This window comes from Sapajus apella, unplaced genomic scaffold (genome assembly GCF_009761245.1).
Source record: "Sapajus apella isolate SASKATOON/1434 unplaced genomic scaffold, GSC_monkey_1.0 scaffold61, whole genome shotgun sequence".
In the NCBI taxonomy this organism is placed as follows: domain Eukaryota; kingdom Metazoa; phylum Chordata; class Mammalia; order Primates; family Cebidae; genus Sapajus; species Sapajus apella.
Genome location: NW_022437001.1, coordinates 682,730 through 702,900, shown reverse-complemented (window position 1 = coordinate 702,900; position 20,171 = coordinate 682,730). Strand labels below are relative to the sequence as shown.

Below are 20,171 nucleotides of genomic sequence, written 5' to 3'. Positions count from 1 at the left end.
CCTAAGAAGGAAAACCTGCAATTTTATCAATGGCTCTGAAAAATATTCAGTACAGAAAAACAGAATTGCAAAAACAATATTAACGTTTGAGAAAGACTTATTGCTGATTAATGTTTCCCCCATTCCTAAATTACAATGAGCTTTATAAATATAAAAACACAAAGATACTATCAAAGTCACCAAAGAAAACTTTATTAACCTAATATCCTATTGACTGAAAAAAATCCTGCTTTAATAATTTTACCCTTCATATTTTAGGAATAAAACACTGTATATACAAATAAAGAGATGTGCTATATCAATAGGTACTTGTAAAGGGAAATAACTGAATTGTAACTGTTAACATTTAGAATGTCATTGGCTTTACCACAAATGGTAGGCCTTTCTGCAATTATGTGTATAGTAAAATTTACATCACATTAAAAATCTGAAATTATATCTATCGTTATATATCCCAAAATATAAATAAATACAACACAAATATATCTACCATAAATTTTATCTACCATTATATAACTAACTTACATGTGAGATACATGTTAATTTATGCAACCTTCCATAGTGGCATGGAAAAAGACAAGAACTCTGATTTCTGATCCAGGAATAATTCAGAAAGAAATCACTAAGGTGTGCCTGATAGAATTTCTTATTTAAAACTCCAAAAGAAAGTTGTTTTGCAAAAAATATAAAGGAGTTAAATGGAATCATACTTATCCTTTCAGAGCATCAAAATAATATTTTGTTTATAATAGATACTCTCTAAAAGTATTTGAAAACCAGCAGATTATACATTTCAATAAGGCCACTAATATAATTCTATCAAATCAGGTAAACTGTATGCACATGTATGTAGTTACGTATACATACAAAAAAAAAACTATACTACAAATTATCACCAAATGATTTAGAAATGAAAAGTACCTAATTTAATAAAGGAGTCTGATGACTCAATGTATATTGACAAAAACTGCCTAATGCCTTGGCAGACTCCTCAGGACCACTAAAATGTTGAAAGGACTTTTTTCCTGTTTTGTTCACTAATGCATCCCAAGTGCCTAGAAATGTGATTGGCAATTAGTAGATGCTTATTTTTTTTTAAATAAATTAAGTCATGTTCATCTAATTTTGAAATGTGACCATGAAATGTGAACAGAGACAAGTCTCTCAGAGACATGAAGGCTTCTGTGGGCTCAAGGGAAAGGTGCACAACCTTATTCATCTTTGTAACGGTAGCAACACACACACAGAGTATGCATGCTATATATCAGCAGATTAAAGTTAATTTGGTGGTGTTAATTTCCCATGGAAATACTGGGATAATTTTAAAAAAAATGTAGTTGAGGTTCTCTACCCTCATTTAAAGAATTAGTCTACTAGCATGAGCTGTATTTTAACCACTGAAGAAAATATAAAAGCTCCAAACTATCATTGTATTATATGGTGATAATAGCCTATAACTAGGTTAATAAACTTTAGGTACTCATCTATATATGTATGTTTTAAAGTATTTAATATGCATGCCCTCAGAGACAAGCTCAGACTACTCTGACATTTCAAAGTGTGTTCAGTTTTTTACGTGTGGGTGACAGCTGTAAAACTCAAAGGTCTCTGGAGTTAGTTCCATGCTTTTGGAGATAGCTGTGTTCCTAAATTCAGAATATTTTGGATTGTGGAAAGGTAACAGAGTGCATATACTGTTTATCACAGAACACTTTCAGCGTATCACACATTAATATTTCTCCAGCAAATATGTAACTATTCAGATAAATAATAAAGGTGACTGTTTTATGTTAGTTTGGGTTAGGTTTTGCTATCTTTAACTTTTGAGTTTTCAGAGTGGTTTGGATTTCTACTCTGCAGACAAGGGACTGTGGACTTATTTCACACTGGTTTACCTTGCCAGGAGCTTAGTTCCAAGTTTATTTTTAGCGTATTTTTCATCTGTCTTCCATATTACAAGTCTTAACATTAAGTTAGTTTCTGTAAAACATAACTTAGTTTAAATTTACAAATTCATAGAGCCTTGCCCCTTGATGTCAAAATTATACAAATCATTACCTAATTAAAAATTTGTTACATAAAAGACAAATTCATGGAAGATGTTTCCATAATGTAGTTACAGATTTATTAATCATGTGCTAATTTGCTTTGTACTCATATCTGACAACTCAGGTACAACCCAATACTAAAACATCATCTGATGACAAAAACATACAGAAGGCAGTATTACCAATAATTAGATAATGAAATCATCATAAATTGTTGGGAAAGGTGAGAATTACACATTTAAAATACCAAGATTATATGTCAAAAGTTAACCCTTAAAACATCTGGACATTAAGGGTCCATTCAACAAATTCTACTCCAGATCCTTATACTGCAGTGGCTGTGATGCTGGAATAAACATGCTTGAGTTAGAATCCTAGCTACATTACTGACTGGCTGAGGGTAAGAACCTTCCTATGTCTCAGATTCCTCATGTGTGAAACAGACATAATATAATACAACTTACTTCACAAAGCGATGTTAAGGATTAAATGAGTTTATGTACAGAAAGTAACTAGAGTAGTGCCTCTTCTACATATCAAGTCAGACTCTATTCTATTACCCTGTTCTATTGTCATCAAAATATCAATATTAATAGTAGTATTTATTTTCTGTCTCCCCAAACTAGAATCTAAGCTACATGAGGGCATGGCCTTTGTCTATCAAGTTCACTGTTATATCTTCAGGTTCTAGAAAAGTTCTCAACTCTATTCTAGGTGCCAAATACGTATTTTTTAGCTGACATTAACATGAATAAGTTGATGGCAAGATGTAATGTGCAGCAGTATAATTAATAAGAAAAAACATAAGACGTGAGCCCAAGCAATAATACAAGTTTCCTCTATCACTCCTCTGATCACCTACTTAGCAAACACCTTCATGTTTTAATTCAAGGTTACTGTGAAGCCCTTCCTGAACCACTCGTATTGAGCTTTGGGTGCCCCCCCTTACACTCCAACAGTACTTTGTACGTAGGTCTATTTAAGCAATTATCATTTTGTAGTATAATGATTTGTAGTTTTATCACTGTGACTTTCCATTTGTGCATACTATGGGCATCAGGAATCATCACCTAATTATAGCCAGTGCCTTGTACAGTACAGAGAATGAAATCTCAAGAAAATTGACAATTTATGTTGCTTAATCACACTGATGCATGATGCAGAAAACATTCTTAAAGAGAAAAAAACCAAAGGATCTAAAATAGAATGGTCTGATATGTGGTAACTAACACTAATTAATGCTTTTATTGATAAAGTAAGTAGTGACCATAAAGAACATCAAAGGATCTGGGAATGCTTGTATTTTCCAAGTACCAATGGAATATATACGTGAGGAAGATAAGCTTAGAAAGCCACATTTTCGTTTCCTCACTCCAAAAAAAAAAAAACAAACAAACAAACAAACAAACAAACAAAACCCTACCACAAAACAGGTACCCTATTATATTCCCTCCCTAAATTTGCTCAAATCACCACCCTATTCTTTCTTCTCTTCAAAGCACTATAATTTTTTTTTTCTATTTTAGCATTTTCTGATATTTAGGAGCTACTCTAGACTCCCAAAAGTACCACCTAAATGACTATACCCTGTGTGTTTCTTTTTCATTTTCAAAATTAGTAAGTAGTAATTACTTTTAAAATTAAGTGTCAAACTGTATCTGAGTTTTGTTAAATTTAGAAAATGAAATATTCAAAATCACAGCTGCACAGTCATTTAAAAACATTTAGTAAACAAAAACATCCCACATTCTTACAGCACAAAAATTCCTTAAAGATTTTTCCAAGTTTAACAGATACTTCAATGAATCAGCTATACAAATATTTACACTAACTTTCTCCTACATATCTCTGGAAGCATAAAAAGGTATTAAAAATAACCTCTCAATTGTAAGAGTTTATAACCCAACCAAGGAGATATCTCTTCAAAGTTGTCATATAACATCATTGAACAGCTGGTTTAGTATGTCTGAGGACCAAAGACAATAGCAGTAATTGCAGTGTGTTTCATTTAATGGATGAGGACAACAGCGGATGAAGTCAGTGCCAGAAGGGAAGTTTCAAGAGACAGGTAAGTTGAACCAAGAGGTCATGGAAAGGATGCAGAAAAACAGAGGCATAAATGTAACCAGTGGATACCAAATAGACTAGTTACAGGGGAGGAAAGGATGACAGTGGCTTTTAAAAGGTTTTATATTTCTGTATGTTAAGGAGATATGAATGTTTTTACTTGGCTAAGAGTTCCATGAAAGTGATGTTGAGTTTCATGAAATCTCTTTTAGTCACCAAGGCATTTTAGAAAAGGAGACTTGCTACAACTGCTTGAAATGAGAATTAATCATAGCTAGACTATAATTTTTTTAAAAAAAGGCAAACCAGGATTGGGGCTAAATGACAAAGCTATGACAGAAATGCAATGCTAAGTAACAGTGCTATAGGAAATAGGCAAGTATTTCTGGCAGCTGCTCTTGCTAGCATGAACTCTTACAGTAGAGATTATTAATAGCTATATACTTTGGGAGAGGTTGTCACTTATACTCTAAAGATACCACACACTAAAATTCAGAAATGTAAAAGTATAATCTAATTTGACAAAAACTTAGACGACCATAAGAAGACTCTCCGTATAAAAAATATGTTGAATCAATAAGTTATCAAATCATACATGTGGGTCATCTGTTTAGATAAAAACATGAATCATAGTTTTAAAACCATGAGAAGAACAGAAGAAAACTACAGTTGAAAATAATATAGGTGACAAGTCTACGGCAAATATTATCTCCCATAAGAATAAAAAATAAAATCACCATGAGCAACAAATAATTTTTTAATCTATTGATATATTTTACTTATGAGGCTTTAAGTAAAAGCACATATTGTTATTTTCTCAAAATGAAAATTCAGTTCATAGAAACCCTAGAATAATAAACGTGGAAACACAATGCTACAGTATTAGCTAAGTCAAGTCCACAATACAAAGTTTTGCCATAAAAATAAATGTGCTTTAAAATACAATTTCTTTGTCTTTTAACGACATTAGAAACCCCATGCTGTTTTTGAACTGATACAATCTTTCTGAAAATAATTTAGTAATATTTATCAAGAATCTAAAGAAGTTCCTACTTCTTGACCCAATAAAACTATTTCTAGAAATCTGTACAATGACGTGGTTAAAGATTTATGTATAACAATGTTCAAAGCAGGTCACAATCTAAATCAAAAATAGTGAAAAATTATGATATATTTCTATGGCAGATTATACACTTTTGAGTACCTACAGCTATGGGGTAATACTAACAGTATATTAAAAATGAATTAAAGTGACAGTTTTGTTTAAAAAATTACACGCTTAAAATCCTTATTGTGGTTATTTCTGGCTAGTGAAATTATTAATAATTTAGGAAACTGTAAAGATAAGTCTCTTTTCTACATTATATATTGAGCATGTCTAATATTTTTATAAAGAGAAGTAAAAGATATTAAATATTGGAGGGAAATAAAAATTCATTATATAGCCATTGAACTCATACTTTGGAGGATATTAACTTACTAAATTTGAGAGAACAATAAGTTCCAAATTTGCTTTACCAACAGAGCTTATGATGGTCAGTGTTTTGGGTATGGACAAAATCTTCATATGAATGAAAATTTTATTGTAGAACAAATAATTAGAGATTTTATTTTCTGGGGGAAAAGAAAACAATATGACTGTTTAATAATCCTGGCAGACCTTGCCGAAAAGTTCTAACAAACTCAACAGTCTACTACAGGAACATAATAGATTAAATATACTCCCTGAACTAACTGAAGTTTATACATACAAAATCAACAAATTAGGTTATGTCCAAAAGAGGAAATTAAAATTCTGGATACAGGCTTGTCTATTATCATGAAAACTGAACAATGAAAAAAGCCTGAACCTAACACAGTGCTCCTGAGAGGTGCTGTGAGAGGTGCTGGTTTTTGTTTTTGTCATAATTGTCAAAAAGTACCAACTAATTAACTGATAAGAATGGTACTGCATTGCCATTTGAGAATTGTTACCCATGAGACACCCGTTCTCAGTTGCCTGACCTTGGACTCTGAAGTATTATCCCTCAGTTTACAAAAAGACACAGGACAAAATGTGTATGTCTGAATATTTCCAGTTTTTTTCATGACTAAAATTGTTACATAATCTGTGGGATAACTTTGTAAGTAAAATTGTAAAAATCATAAAAGATTACACAAAAAAGTTTCAATTTATCAAGGGACTGTACTACAAAAATTATTTGTAAGTCAACTGTTTGAAACTTTGTATTTTCTCATAGAAACAATGTCAACAGCAATAAGCCACCAGGCTAACCCTACAAAATACTAATATAATAGTAGTTGAAAGTGTTAAGTTCACAAGAAAAAAATGTATATGACACAAAGCATAGTAAAAGAACAGGCAGGCTGGGCGTGGTGGCTCACACCTGTAATCCTAGCACTTTGGGAGGCTGAGGTGGGCGGACTGTCTGAGTTCAGGAGTTCGAGACCAGCCTGGGCAACATGGTGAAACCCTGTCTCTACTAAAATACAAAAAAACTAGCCAGGCATGGAGGTGTGCGCCTGTATTCCTAGCTATTCGAGAGGCTGAGGCAGGAGAATTGATTGAACCCAGGAGGCAGAGGTTGCAGTGAGCTGAGATCACGCCACTGCACTCCAGCCTAGGCGACACAGCAAGACTGTGTCTAAAAAAAAAGAACAGCTAGTACCTGCAGCATTAGAGAGTCCTGAGATTAAATACCAGTGTTATTAATTACCAGAAAACCGGGAGAGTTATTAACTTGTCTGAGCCTCAGTTTTCCCATCTACTGAATGGAGATAAAACTTAGTGTTTCATTAACATTTAAACCATTTAAGGATTAAATGAATTAAAACATAAAAAGTAGCTGAGCAGTGCCTAGAATACATAGTTGACTCTTTTGAAATGATAGCAACCATCAATAGCATTATTATACGATACATTTAGAAGATAATAAAAAGCACTACGTTAAAATTCTAGTGATTAGGCTAGGCCTAGTGTTGCTCATAATCCTAGCACTTTGGGAGACTGAGGCAAGTGGATCACTTGAGGTCAGGAGTTCAAGGCCAGCCTGGTCAACATGGTATAACCCCATCTCTACTAAAAACTATGCAAACAAAAACAATTAGCTGGGCATGGTGGTGGGCACCTGTAGTCCCAGCTACTTGGGAGGCTGCAGCAAGAATTGCTTGTATCTGGGAGGTGGAGGTTGCAGTGAGCTGAGATGCACCCCTGTACTCCAGTCTGGGCAACAGAGCAAGACCCCGTATCAAAAAAAAAAAAAAATTACAGTGATTAGGTACACAAAAATAAAATCCTTCTTCCCACAAACACAAAACGAATTAGAGAAAATGAGTCTTTAAAGGAAAGTAATGGCTTAAAGCTCTAGTAACCCCATTCTAAAAACTCATCATCAACTGAAACTTACACATAAACAAAAAAACCATATGCAAAAGAAAACTTACTATAGTACTGTTTTAAGAGTAAAAACCTGTTTTTCACTGATTTTTTGGATAACATTTTATTAAAACACACTCATGCCTATTTGTTTAAGTACTGTCTCTGGCTGCTTTCATGCTACAAAGGCGGAGACAGCTGAGTGTAACAGAGGCCAACTACATGGTCCATAAAGCCTAAAATATTTACTGGCCCACTGCAGAAAAAGCATGTGGACTCCTGATTTAAGATGACCATACATAAGATGTGATAGTAATACTTTTTCAAATGACACACAAATATTCTACTTTATTCCTATTTTTATTTTAAAGAAAAATAATTTTAAGTATGGTCTTTGGAATAGAATTTGATATGGAATATAATCACTATGAAATTGTTTTCAACTACTGGAAATGGCAGTTGTCTATTTCACTATTTCCTGAGTTCCTGGGTCTCAGATGCATAAAACCTTGTCCCATATCTGTGCCCCACCCTTCCCACCAAGGCTCTACTCAACTGTCTCCTGTGTTGCTGATGCCTATGCTACACAAACTCAAGAATATATGAGGCACTTTAAATACAGTCTTTGTCTATGAGCCCACACAGTCAAACCAGATATATTTAAATCCCAAATAAACCAACAATTTGTTGTCATTTGAAAATTGCTACTAAAATAGTTAACACTGAAGAATAATTTTAAGAGAATATTCTAAATGCTTAAAAGTGCTCCAAACAAAAACAAAATGAGTCAAGAGATAAGATTTGAGCATTAAAAGTCCATTTTCTTTCAACATACAATTATTAAGCCAGGCATGGTGGCTCACGCCTGTAGTCCCAGCACTTTGGGGGGCTGAGGCAAGAAGATAAAACGTTGAGTCCATGAGTTCAAGACTAGCCTGGGCGACATGATGAAACCCCATCTCTACAAAAATAGCCAGGTGCAGTGGCATGCACCTGTAGTCCCAGCTACTCGGTAGGCTCTCTTGAGCCCAAGAGGTAAAGGCTGCAGTGAGCCAAGACGGCACCCCTACACTCCAGCCTCGGAGACAGAGTGAGACACTGTCTCAAAAAAACAAAACAAAAACACAATGCAATTATTAGTTGTTAAGATGCATGTTAACATAATTTCTCTTACTACTAGAAAGGAAAAAAAATGATGCTAGGTAAGCTGTTCAGTGCCATCAAGATGTATTCTTATTTCACATACGCTTATAATGTGAAAAAATAATGCACCTTAGGATTTAAGAAATATAATATTACCATAATTAGGCATTCCAATTTCAAAGAAAAAATAATTATTTTTCTATAACCTATAAAATAACTGGTTATTTTAAATATCTTTACCTATTTTACAGGTTAAATAGCTTTTTCCTATAAAATTTGTCTTTCCCTAAAAGACAACCAAGGTTTTTTTAGTTAAAAATTGCATTCCCCAATTTTCCTGATACTCAGAGATACCTGCAGAACTAATTTTTAATAAAGTATTCCAGCTGGTATTCATGACCAGGAAAGCCTGAGAAAACACGAACAAATTATGAGGACTTTTAAAGACTAAAAACATTTTTTCTCTCTCTTAATTTTAGCTTTTTTTCAGAGGCAGGGTCTCACTCTGTCACCTAAAATGGGATCCAGTGGTGCCATCATAGCTGACTGTAAAACCTCAAACTCCTAGGTTCAAGAAATCCTCCTACCTTGGCCTCCCAAAGTGTTGGGATTACAGGCGTGATTACAGGGATTTTAGGCCATGCCTGGCCTAAAAACATTTTTATTTAAAAGTAACAAATTAATAGTAGGTTGCTATTTACTGTTGTTAGAATTAAATCCAATGCTTATATAGTATCTCAGATGAGCAAATAGAATAATTTATATAATACCTTAACTACCAGTACTAATATAACACCTACTAAGGCAAATTAATTTCCTGAAAATATTTGAAGAGATATAAATTGAAGTTAGTTATGACTGCTATCTTAAAATTTTTTCCACTATTTTCAAACTCCTATTTTTTTATTTTGTGCAAAATATTAACTGTGCAAACATTAACTTGATTCAGTATCTACGATGACTAGGAGAACACCATGCTTTCAAATTTTAATAGATCAAGACTGCATATAGTCTCATTAAGCAATAACTATACATTCAGCTCACGACTTGGAAGAAAAAAAGTGGTCTGCAAAATACAGAAGTATGTTTGCTTTGTGTGCTTTGTTGTCAACGTATATAGGGCAGTCTGCTTGAAAGAAAGTAAAAATACCCAATGTAAAAGCCATTCAATATGTAAGGTACAAAATATTATTAATTATATAACCACAATCCCTCTAATATTTCTAGTAGTCAATGAGTTATGCAATAGTAAATTATTGGCAGCCAGGCGAAAACTGAATGAGTTCATTTGTCTTAAATATCGTCTAAAAATTTTTAGTATGAATTTCACTTTTCATATTTTTTATTCTGCTATTATAACTGCAGGCTATAATTATAATTTAACATAACACAGTAACCTAGAAAAGTCAAATTAAATAGTGACCCTAGAAAGTCCTCAGGGAAGCCTTATAGTTCTCTATCAATTTTTCTTACAGAATCTTCTCCTATGCCTTTTAAACTTAATGTCTGTGTTTGAAGACAAAGACAGGAAATATATACTGTAACATAATGAGGTAACTCCCATATGTACTTAAGTTTATTAAAAATATTCAATAAAAAGAACAAAATTAACTTGATTATTAACATCTTAATCATTTAATTTTAAAAAGCCCTATAACTTCTTTTTCTCAATTTTTAAGTTTATTTGCATTAGTTTTTTTTTTATAGAGGTATAAGGTAATAAATTAGTTTATTAGTGACTTTAAAGCTATTAGAGGCCCCTGTAAGATGCTCAAATCAGAGCAGTGACCTCATTCAGAAGAAGCTATTAAAATGACAAGGTGAAAGCAGACAAAATAAAAGAAATACTTTCTATAAACAGTAAAGCAGAAAAGAAACAAGGGGGTACTGGGGAATATTTGTATCCTGTTTTCCATGTTTACATTGTATTATATTTAAACCTCATGCAAAAGTTTTCCAACATGGCTGCCACTTGTTTGGAGTAGAAGTGGAAACTCAAAAAGAACTTAAATAATTACAAAATGAGTTTTTATGAAGGTTAAGTTCCAGAAAACAGAAGATTCTCCTAAGGAGAAAAAGCACTTGTCCAGTGTTAAGAATTAATTCTATCTAATAGAATGTTTCCCTTTTAGTTAAAAGAAAAATACAATTATGTGTCAATTAAAAACAAAATAAAACTTTAAGAAATGCATAAAAAGACAGAACCCTAACAGTGCTGATGATATACCCAAATATACTCATTTAATCCCAAGCAGTGGTTGGTTGGTTTGTTTCAGGCTCATAAATGTACATTAGAGCTAAAAATATATCACTCTAATAAATAATTTGAAACTGGCAATTTCAATTCACTCAGGAAATACAAAAAATTGCTCATGTTAACAGGGCCAAAACTTGTTGACTGGGGAGAGGAGTACGTAATCCTGAGAAACATCCAACAGATCATACAGCACAAGTTCTACAAAATGTTTGTTAGTTCAGGATTGTCTATATATAAACTGTATCGTGACTCCCACACAATAGCATGCTATTTTTATTTTATATAACAGCAAAAAGTAGTGTTCCTATTAAGTTTGAATTTAAGGAACAGCAATTTAAAAATAATACACCTTAAGAGGTCAAAGAAGTCTAAGGACTTGGAATACTTTTTAAAGAATTAAATGCTCTATTTCCTATGTATACGGAGAATACCATCAATGTTTTGCCTTTAATGCAAAATAAAAACTACAAATTTATAGTGCTAATATTTGTCAACATATTTCAAAACATACCTTTTTACATTGACTAATTTTAGATAAATTTGCAGGATTCTAACCTTATGAAAAATAAAGGTGACAAAAAGGTGGACTGGGTAACCCTATCTTCTAGGCTTTATATCATATTATAAAACTATCACTTATATGTAAGTGTTTACTGGCTATACAATGCATTGATAGTTTTAATTACAAATATCAATTGAAATGTGAGGCATCTCTTCACTAAAAGAGGCCAAAGTACTTTATTTAAATAAACATTCATATTTTTCAAATGTGTGAGACTTACCCGTCTTCGACAAAAAGGGAGGCCTTGGGCAATGATGCTAATGCTAAATATCTTCATCACAGTTTGATGTGGTAGAGGCTCTTTTGCACTTTTAAGATCAACAGGAACCAAGCCATGGTTTAGAGTAGTTTTTCCTGGTTTTGACATTTTAAAACTCCTCTTGGTTGATGAATACTCTCTACATGTAATACAGGCACATTACCAAAAGCTCTAACCACTAAATTTTAAATCTATATATTTAATAATAGTTTTTAAAAGGCTGAGAACCCAAGGCCTGCTGCTTTTGTCTTTCAACCTTCTCCTACCAAATGTCCTGACCTGCCTGACGCTTGGTGAAGTGCAAACTATCCTAGAATAGCCAGGAATTATAAACTACTGAAGTGAAAGCTCCTGCTCCTGCCAGTCAAACAGCTGGTGAACCTCTCATACAAAGTCAGTAATATGAACACAACCAAAGCAGGGCTATGCTGTAAGGTCCCTTTTAATGTATCTCCAACCAACTAACCTAAGAGTGTTTCCTAGAAAGTGAAAGTAAATTTTTATTTACAAAAACAAACAAACAAAAACACAAACATTTTATCTTCTCTTGAATATCTATTAAGTCTGCCTTATCCAAATGTCAGTATTAATATTTTAGGAATGTTTTGAATCGTGTTTCAAATTTAAGGATGGTGTTATGGATGGTTAAAAAAAAATCCACACATACACGTTTGTTCTACCTTATATTATAATGATCGCTATTTTTTCAAGTGCTCATCTTAAGCGTGCTCTTTCCCTTTTCCATACATACCATTCTTTATCTCATACTCCCTAGACATTAAATACTGTACACTCTAGTTCTCTAATAGCTATTAATACACACTTCAGATTAATCTTCCTACTAGAGTTTTCAAAAATTGTCAATCTCTTTAATTCTGAAAAACTTATTGATTCTACTTGAAAGTATAACAGTCACCTATCAATTAAAGATATGTAAAAAGTGTATGTATTTATAAAGTAATCTACGATGGAAAGTAATTATAGTAAAATGGAGATTAACTAGCCAGTCCATTGCAATCCCTACTGCCTAATTTCTCCTAAGTAGTATGGTCAGATAAATCTTCCTAAAACACAGAGAGGGAATGTACTGTGCTGTCTACTCCTCAAGAACCTTCAGTGGCTCTCCAAGGCCTGAAATAAAGTCTAGAGATGAAGACTCCCCTTAAAATGCCTCCAAGCTAAACTTTCCAGGAGTATCTCAAATATGTCCCTAAATTAATCACTTGTGCGAGTGTTAATTAATCTTTATACTATATTCCATGTTCCTAATAGACAGTAGATAGTAATTGTGAACTATCCGTACACAGTGCTCAGTAAGCTATTCTCTCTTTCCATTCTATTTTCTTCTTCCAACAGCTAGTCAGCTCCACTTATCTCTCCTTCCAACTTTTAACTTCCAAGCTTTTATGGATGGAATTTTACAGTGGGAATTTAGACCGAGATATGGGAGGATTTGAAAGGATAAAGTTAGAAATGGGTGATTTCTTTTTGACTTTGGAAAGGCTGGCATCACTAAGTATTAAAGTTGGCTGTTGGGAAGGCAATCCATACACAAGAAATAGTCCCATTTCTACTGGTAGACCTTTCTCTTATACTACAATTTAAGATGTAGTTAAAAATGCAAAATCGTTGGCAACAATGCTATACAAAAATAGATTTCTCCAAAGCTATGTAAATGGTCAATAGGCACAGGAAAAGATGCTTAACATCACTAATTAGGGAAATGCAAATCAAAACCACAATGAGCTACCACTTTGCATCCATTAGGAAGTTTTTTTTTTTTTTAAATAACAACAACAACAAATAGAAAACAAGTACAGGCCAGGATGTGGGGAAATCAGAATCCTTGAGCATCCTTGGTGGCAATGTGAAATGAATATAGCTGCTGTGGAAAATAGTATGACAGTTCCTCAACAAATTAAACATAAAATCAGCATATGATCCAGCATTTCCACTTCTGAGTATATACCCTAAATAATTAAAAACAGAGACTTGAACAGATACCTGTATACACGTTCGTAACAGCATTATTAACAATAGCCAAAAGGTAGAAGCAACTCAAGTCTCAATAAATGAATGAACAAAATGTGACATATACAAACAAGGGAACATTATTCAGCCCTTAAAAAGAAGGAAAATCTGACATATGCCACAACATGCATGAACCTTGAAGATATTATACTAAGTAAAATAAGTAAGTCAAAAAAGGATAGCGTATGATCCGCTTATGTAAGGTACCTGGAATACTTAAATTCACATAGACAGAAAACAGAATGGTGGTTGTCTGCGGCAGGGAGAGGCAGAAATGAGTTACTGTTTAGTTGGCATGGAGCTTCAGTAGCAGAAAATGAAAACATTCTGAAGATGGATAGTGGTAATGGTTGAATAATTAAGTGTAAATAGATTTAATGTCACTGAATTGTATACTTAAATGTAGTTAGAATATTAAATTTTATGTTGTATATATTTAACTATAAATTTTAAATGTTTTTAAACAACAAAGTAAATGACTGAAAATGGAACAATCACCACCAAAAAAACCTCGAGGTATCTAAGGTTAGGAGAGAGAAGGGATAATGTGAGAGTGCCGGAAGCCTGTAAATTGGTAGTAGAAACACGGTGAGAATGATATCCAAGATACCATGTCTACAGCCCTACGAGACAACTTACTAACTTGCAGAATTAATGATATATGCTAGTCTTAGCATCTTCTCAGATGCTCGCTTTATTTTCTAACATAAGACTAATCGTTTTGTTTGTGAAACCTATGTCATATTATGTCCTCTCATTAGACAATCTCTTTTGCTAAAGTAGTTTCCATGGAATATCCCTATCTCAGTTACTAACACTACCTATTTTGTTAATATTACAACAGTTCTGTAGTCTGGGGCTATTTTTTAAAAAATTCTGTCTCAGTGATATCTTTGAAATCAATCGGATAATTAACCCCTATGAATTTTCTTTTTCTGAACTACATAGAATATACAATTGTAACAATGTGATACTCCAATGCAGAAAAAGTAGAGGAAGGTAGTACATTCTACATCATCTTCATCTGGCATTTAGAAAAATGAATCAAACAGATCTAGTTAACAGCCAGTGGTTATTCCCCTGGTTAATAAAGATAATATACTGGATATTATAGTTTTTCACTTTTTACATTTAAAAGTCCTCAAAGAACTCTGAAGTCAAATGTATTTACATGTAGACATTTTAAAGATAAGAAAAATCCCAAATCTCAGTAAGTCTGATCCTAAGGGGAAAAAAATATTAAGAATTGAAAAGAACTTGGATTGGGAAAATTAAAACTAAAATCAACAGTTTCTAGTTTTTAAGAGACCAAAAGTTAGTATGAAATAAAACAAGCCTTTTCATTTTCATGAAATAATTTACAATGATAACAGAAACACAACATAAGTGAATATAATTAAGGCTGTCTGTATATCAAACATTGAGTTTTTTAGTAGATACCAAGTTTTGGTAAGCACAAACTGGTGACATTCTCTAATTCAACTTTTAAAAAAATCAGTAAATAGCTGCCCTCAACTGGATAGTACAGTGCATTGCAACTGCAGCAAACCAAACAGTGTAACTGAATCATGCGTTTGTCATGATTTATTTTTGGAAAAAGAAGACATTATCAGTGATGGGGCAAAGAGTACTAATTTCCAAATATATATACACTACATGTTTCATCTTTTTTGGAGAATTCAAGTAACAATACTTCTAAAGCAATATTCCCAATCAGTATGGAAACACTCAAAACACCAAACCTTCAAATATAGACAAAAATCCTAATAAATGAGGGAAATAATAGACACTGTATATAAGAACTTCAACTGTTAATACTGCAAAATATCCAAACCACAGTGCTTCAAAAATTTGAAAAAAAAAAAAAAAAAAAAAAAAAAAAAAAAACTTCAAAATGCAGCTAATTCCGTGTATTCAAGAAAAGATAAAGTCTGGGTCTCAATTATACTCTTAAAAACATTTAAGATGCTCTTTAATTATTACCCCAATTGAGACTCTTAAAAACCAACAAGGTGTTTAACGATAAGTTTAGAAAAGATGATACCACAATAAGGCAATGCAATATGGTAGGAAGAAGCATGGACTCCAGAACCAAACTGACTTAGTCCAAATCCTGGCTCTACCAGGTATGACCTTAAATTAACTCATTTGTGTCTCAATTTCACCTACTGCATAGGACTGTTATGAGGATTAAAAATTAGTGATACAAGTATCAGAATAATGACTCACGTCTAGTTAGTGTTCGACAGTGTTAACTGAACTGCCATTATGACTACCACTACTACTATTGCAATCAAAAATCCCACAGAGCTTTGTGGATTACATTACCAATCTAAAAATCACCAGGAAATAAAGCAGAGATTCTAAAATCCATCTATAAAAACTCTGGAAAACAATATTTTAAAACATATTATCTATAAGTTTCAGAAAGACTTCTATAATTCTGTCAAAATGTTCACCAAACACTGAAGCTGCTGTATCTTAGCCATAGTGTCCTGGCATTTTAAGATTCCAGATATCATTGATCATCCATGATGGGCTAAACATTAGGGAATTTGTAGTAAAGAAAAGGTCTTTATATAAGGTAACTTATTTTGCCCACTTATCACTTCCTGATTTTCTTTCTTCTAAAAATTTGCATCCGCAAAAACAATTATATATAAATGTTACATATAACAAAATATCACCAATATGGTATCTGTACAATGCATTACAGCTCCAAGCACTCCAATTCTCTTGTAACAACAACAGAAATACCATCACAGCAATTTATTCTAGATTTCCTTCTTTTCTTTCATTATTATACAAAAGGCTAGAAATTTAGCTGCTCTTGACCAAAGCCACAGCATACGAGCAGCATAAAGATTTTCCATTTTTCATAAATTATTCCTGAATCAGCTAAAACAATCATTTGGAAGATGTAAATTTACCTGCAAGTTCAAATTAACTTTATACCAAAAGTTATCAAAGTCTTACCTCAAAAACTTCCACAGGAAGAATATCAACATGTTATTTGAATTCAGTATTATTCACTGCTTCTGTGAATTTAGGCAAGAAGTGACTTACTCTGTTGTAGAAACAGAAAGTCCCACATGCTAAACATTATGCCATTACTCAAGTGCAATAAATCAGAATCAAAATCTTCTGATCAGATAATATGGTATTATCAAGCATACTCATTTATTCACATATACAGCATAAGGCAGGTTATTTTCTCAACCAAATCAGTTTTTAGTCTTTCCTACTATTGTAGATATCAGAGTGGTATTTTCCTACCAAGCAATTCATGAATGAAAGCAATTCATGGTTGAAGACAGAACAATTTAAACACAAAGGAAAACACTCATAAATCATGAAATTAAACCCTCTGCTTAATGATAAATAAACTATCAAGCTTGTATTAGCAATAAATGTAAAAAAAAAAAAAAAATCTGGCAAGGAACATATTACTTTAAATGCAGAAACATAAATACAATTAGATTTAGCATCAAAGAAAAAAATATGGCATACCTTTTAAAGTTTTAGTATTCACAAAAGGTACATCAAATGAATAAAAATGTTTTATAAGATTAAAATCACATTTAAAATGATTCCTAAAAATGTTCTAAAAGATATTTATTTACATGCTCAAAGTGCTCACTCAGAAATATTACAACTTCCAATTATAATGCATTTGAGACATTATATGTATGTAAACATTCAATGGATCACACACTGCACTTCTCTGCTAATTTTATTTGGGTAACAAGAACAGCCCCTAACTACTTAAGAGAAATACTCTTGGGTTATGATGCAGCATATATAACATATACAAATGTTATAAAAATGTGACCTGGTAACTGGACATTTGCAAAATAAAAGCATTGCATGTACATGCCTATATACGCAGATATGTAGCATTTTCAAAATAAAAATGCTAGCATATTAGATTATATAAAGTATTGTTAACAGCTCTGATTTATGGAATCAACATCTCAATGTCAGACATTTAAGCTTTTTTATATTCCAGTTATTTCCAAAACTGTAGTGGAAAATACATTATAAATCAAAAAGTAAAACACAGAAAACCAACCAAACAAGTGCTAATAAATTATAAGTTGACAGATGACACAACTATCCCATGGTAAACCAGAAACTCCAAGATTTAGAAACCTTAACTATTTAAAGTCTTTCAGTACAATTACCTGGAGGTTATACTTCAGATTTCTACAAAGAGGAGGCTAAATATTTAATAGAAATAGACTGTCTGACTTCTCTTCAGATGATTGAGATTAAGAACCTTGCGGTTTTAGAGTATATTACATCTCTGAATCAATAGAGTGAAAAGACAACCTACAGAATGGGAGAAAATATTTGCAGACTATGCTTCCAACAGGGGGCTGATATCGTGAATTTACAGGTAACTCAACAACAATAAAAACCAAATAACTCCATTAAAAAGTGGGCAAAGAATATGAATAGGTATTTCTCAAAAGAAGACATACGAAGACATACACATTATTTTCATGCCAACAAGCATGAAAAAAAATGCTCAGCATTATTAATTATCAAAGAAATGCAAAGTAAAATCACAAAGAGATCTCATCTGACACCATTCAGAATGGCTATTAAAAACACACAAAAAATAATGTTGGCGAGGATGTGGAGAAAAAGAAATGCTTATACAGTGTTGGTGGGAATGCAAATTAGTACAACCTTTATGGAAAACAATATGGCGATTTCTCAAAGAACTAACAATAGAAGTAGGGCATCTACCCAAAGGAAAATAAATCATTATTTTAAAGACACCCAAGAATTTAGTTGGTGATTATTATAGTCACACTTTAAGTCAACTATGATAACTAGCCCACATATATGTGTGTGTACACATATAAAAATGGAAAACTATTCAGCTATAAAAAAGAATGAAATGTCTTGTGTGTACACATGAACATGGAGTCTGTAATAAAAGATATTTAGAGACTCAGAGGGTGAGAGGCAGGGAGGGTGTTGAGAGATGAGAAATCACTTAATGTGTACAATATACACTATCTGGGTGATGGGTACACTAAAGGCCCAAATTTCACCACTACATAATATATCCATGTAAAATAAAACAAAATAAAACAAACACCACAAAAAAATTGCACTTCTACCACTTACCAAAAAAAAAAAAAGTATACTACAGCTCTAATAGTATTAAGTATATGGTCTTCTTGTAATAAGGTTCAATTTGGTGAGCTTTCCTTCATTATATTTCAGTGAACAATATAGCTAATTTATAAAATATATCTAAATAAACTTCAATTACTTCAATTGCATTACTTCAATTCATTTGTGTCTGCCTTCTTTTAAAAAAAAAAAGGCATGTATGACCAGCTTGTAAATATTTTTGTATAATAATAAGAAAACATTTTCATTGGGAAGCAGGTACAGGCATAATGATTTTTAAAGAAATTTTTAAAAGATAAAATTCAAGGAAAATAACCTCAGGATTTTTCTGATTCCATACTATACTATATTAATATGTGTGTGTGTTTATATATTTTTTCCTCTCCTACCTACTACAGGGGTCTAAACAACAGCATACAGAGTATATTTGACTTTTTTTTATGAGTAAACTTTGGCTTTTATTTATGTATTTGTGCCTAAGAACTTTAGTCGTTAATCTTAAAATACTTTTCCTCATCCTTTCATAAAGCATTTAAAAAAGTACCTCAGATAAAACAAAAATCCAGCTATCACACTGAATTTTTTTAGTATTTCAGAAATGCCCAGTATGAAGTCCTCAATGACTTAACATAACCTGTATCGTGATTAAGTTTAACTCTTACAGTCTGAGCTGGGTTACCCCAGCTGTTAAAATGGCCTTACACAGCTGCTCACCAAGAATTTATTTTGTGATTATTATAGTTACACCTTTAAGTCAGCTATGACAAAAATGACACAGTAATTATAGGTATTTCAGTCATGCAAAAAGCTTCATGTAATAACAGAGTATGTGACTCAAAGCGACCTAATTTTCTATAATTCTCAAAATAAAATATAAGAAAGACAATAACTTATTCAGTATCAGTATTTAACTCCATCATCTAAATTTACTTATATGAGTAAGTTTAAACATAAACAGTTCATCAGACTTTCAGCTAAAATAAATTAAACATTACTTACCAATAATTTCTTTCTCTTATAAAAATTCTGAAGAGTACTGCAGGCCAGAGAGCCATAAAACAAATTACACTAATAATTAGGACTAAGGACCTAATACTACTAATTCTTTTAAAATACAGTAATTTTGTGTTGTTTTGCTATATAGCTTTTTAAAAAATTCAAATTAAACTGAGCTATAATGCAGATGGCTCAACCAAACTGACAGGTGGACAAATTATCAGCATTTATCTTATGAAAAATAAAAAGCTACACTTATGGAAACGAAAAATATCGGAAGG

The 20,171-nt window shown here is 32.4% G+C and overlaps 1 protein-coding gene across 4 annotated transcripts in view; it reads right to left on the bottom strand.

Annotated features, from left to right (window-relative positions):
• The window catches only part of FBXW7 (F-box and WD repeat domain containing 7), a 226,930-nt gene that overhangs the window by 49,949 nt on the left and 156,810 nt on the right, over positions 1 to 20,171 (bottom strand). Inside the window, exon 1 of one of the 4 annotated variants that reach the window (XM_032246409.1) lies at positions 11,674 to 14,981. The exons of the other annotated variants lie outside the window; for them this stretch is intronic. Within the exon in view, the coding sequence (XP_032102300.1) occupies positions 11,674 to 11,820 (147 nt within the window). The 5' untranslated portion in view covers positions 11,821 to 14,981. Of the gene's footprint in view, positions 1 to 11,673; positions 14,982 to 20,171 lie in introns of those variants that run through there. 4 annotated transcript variants of the gene reach the window in all.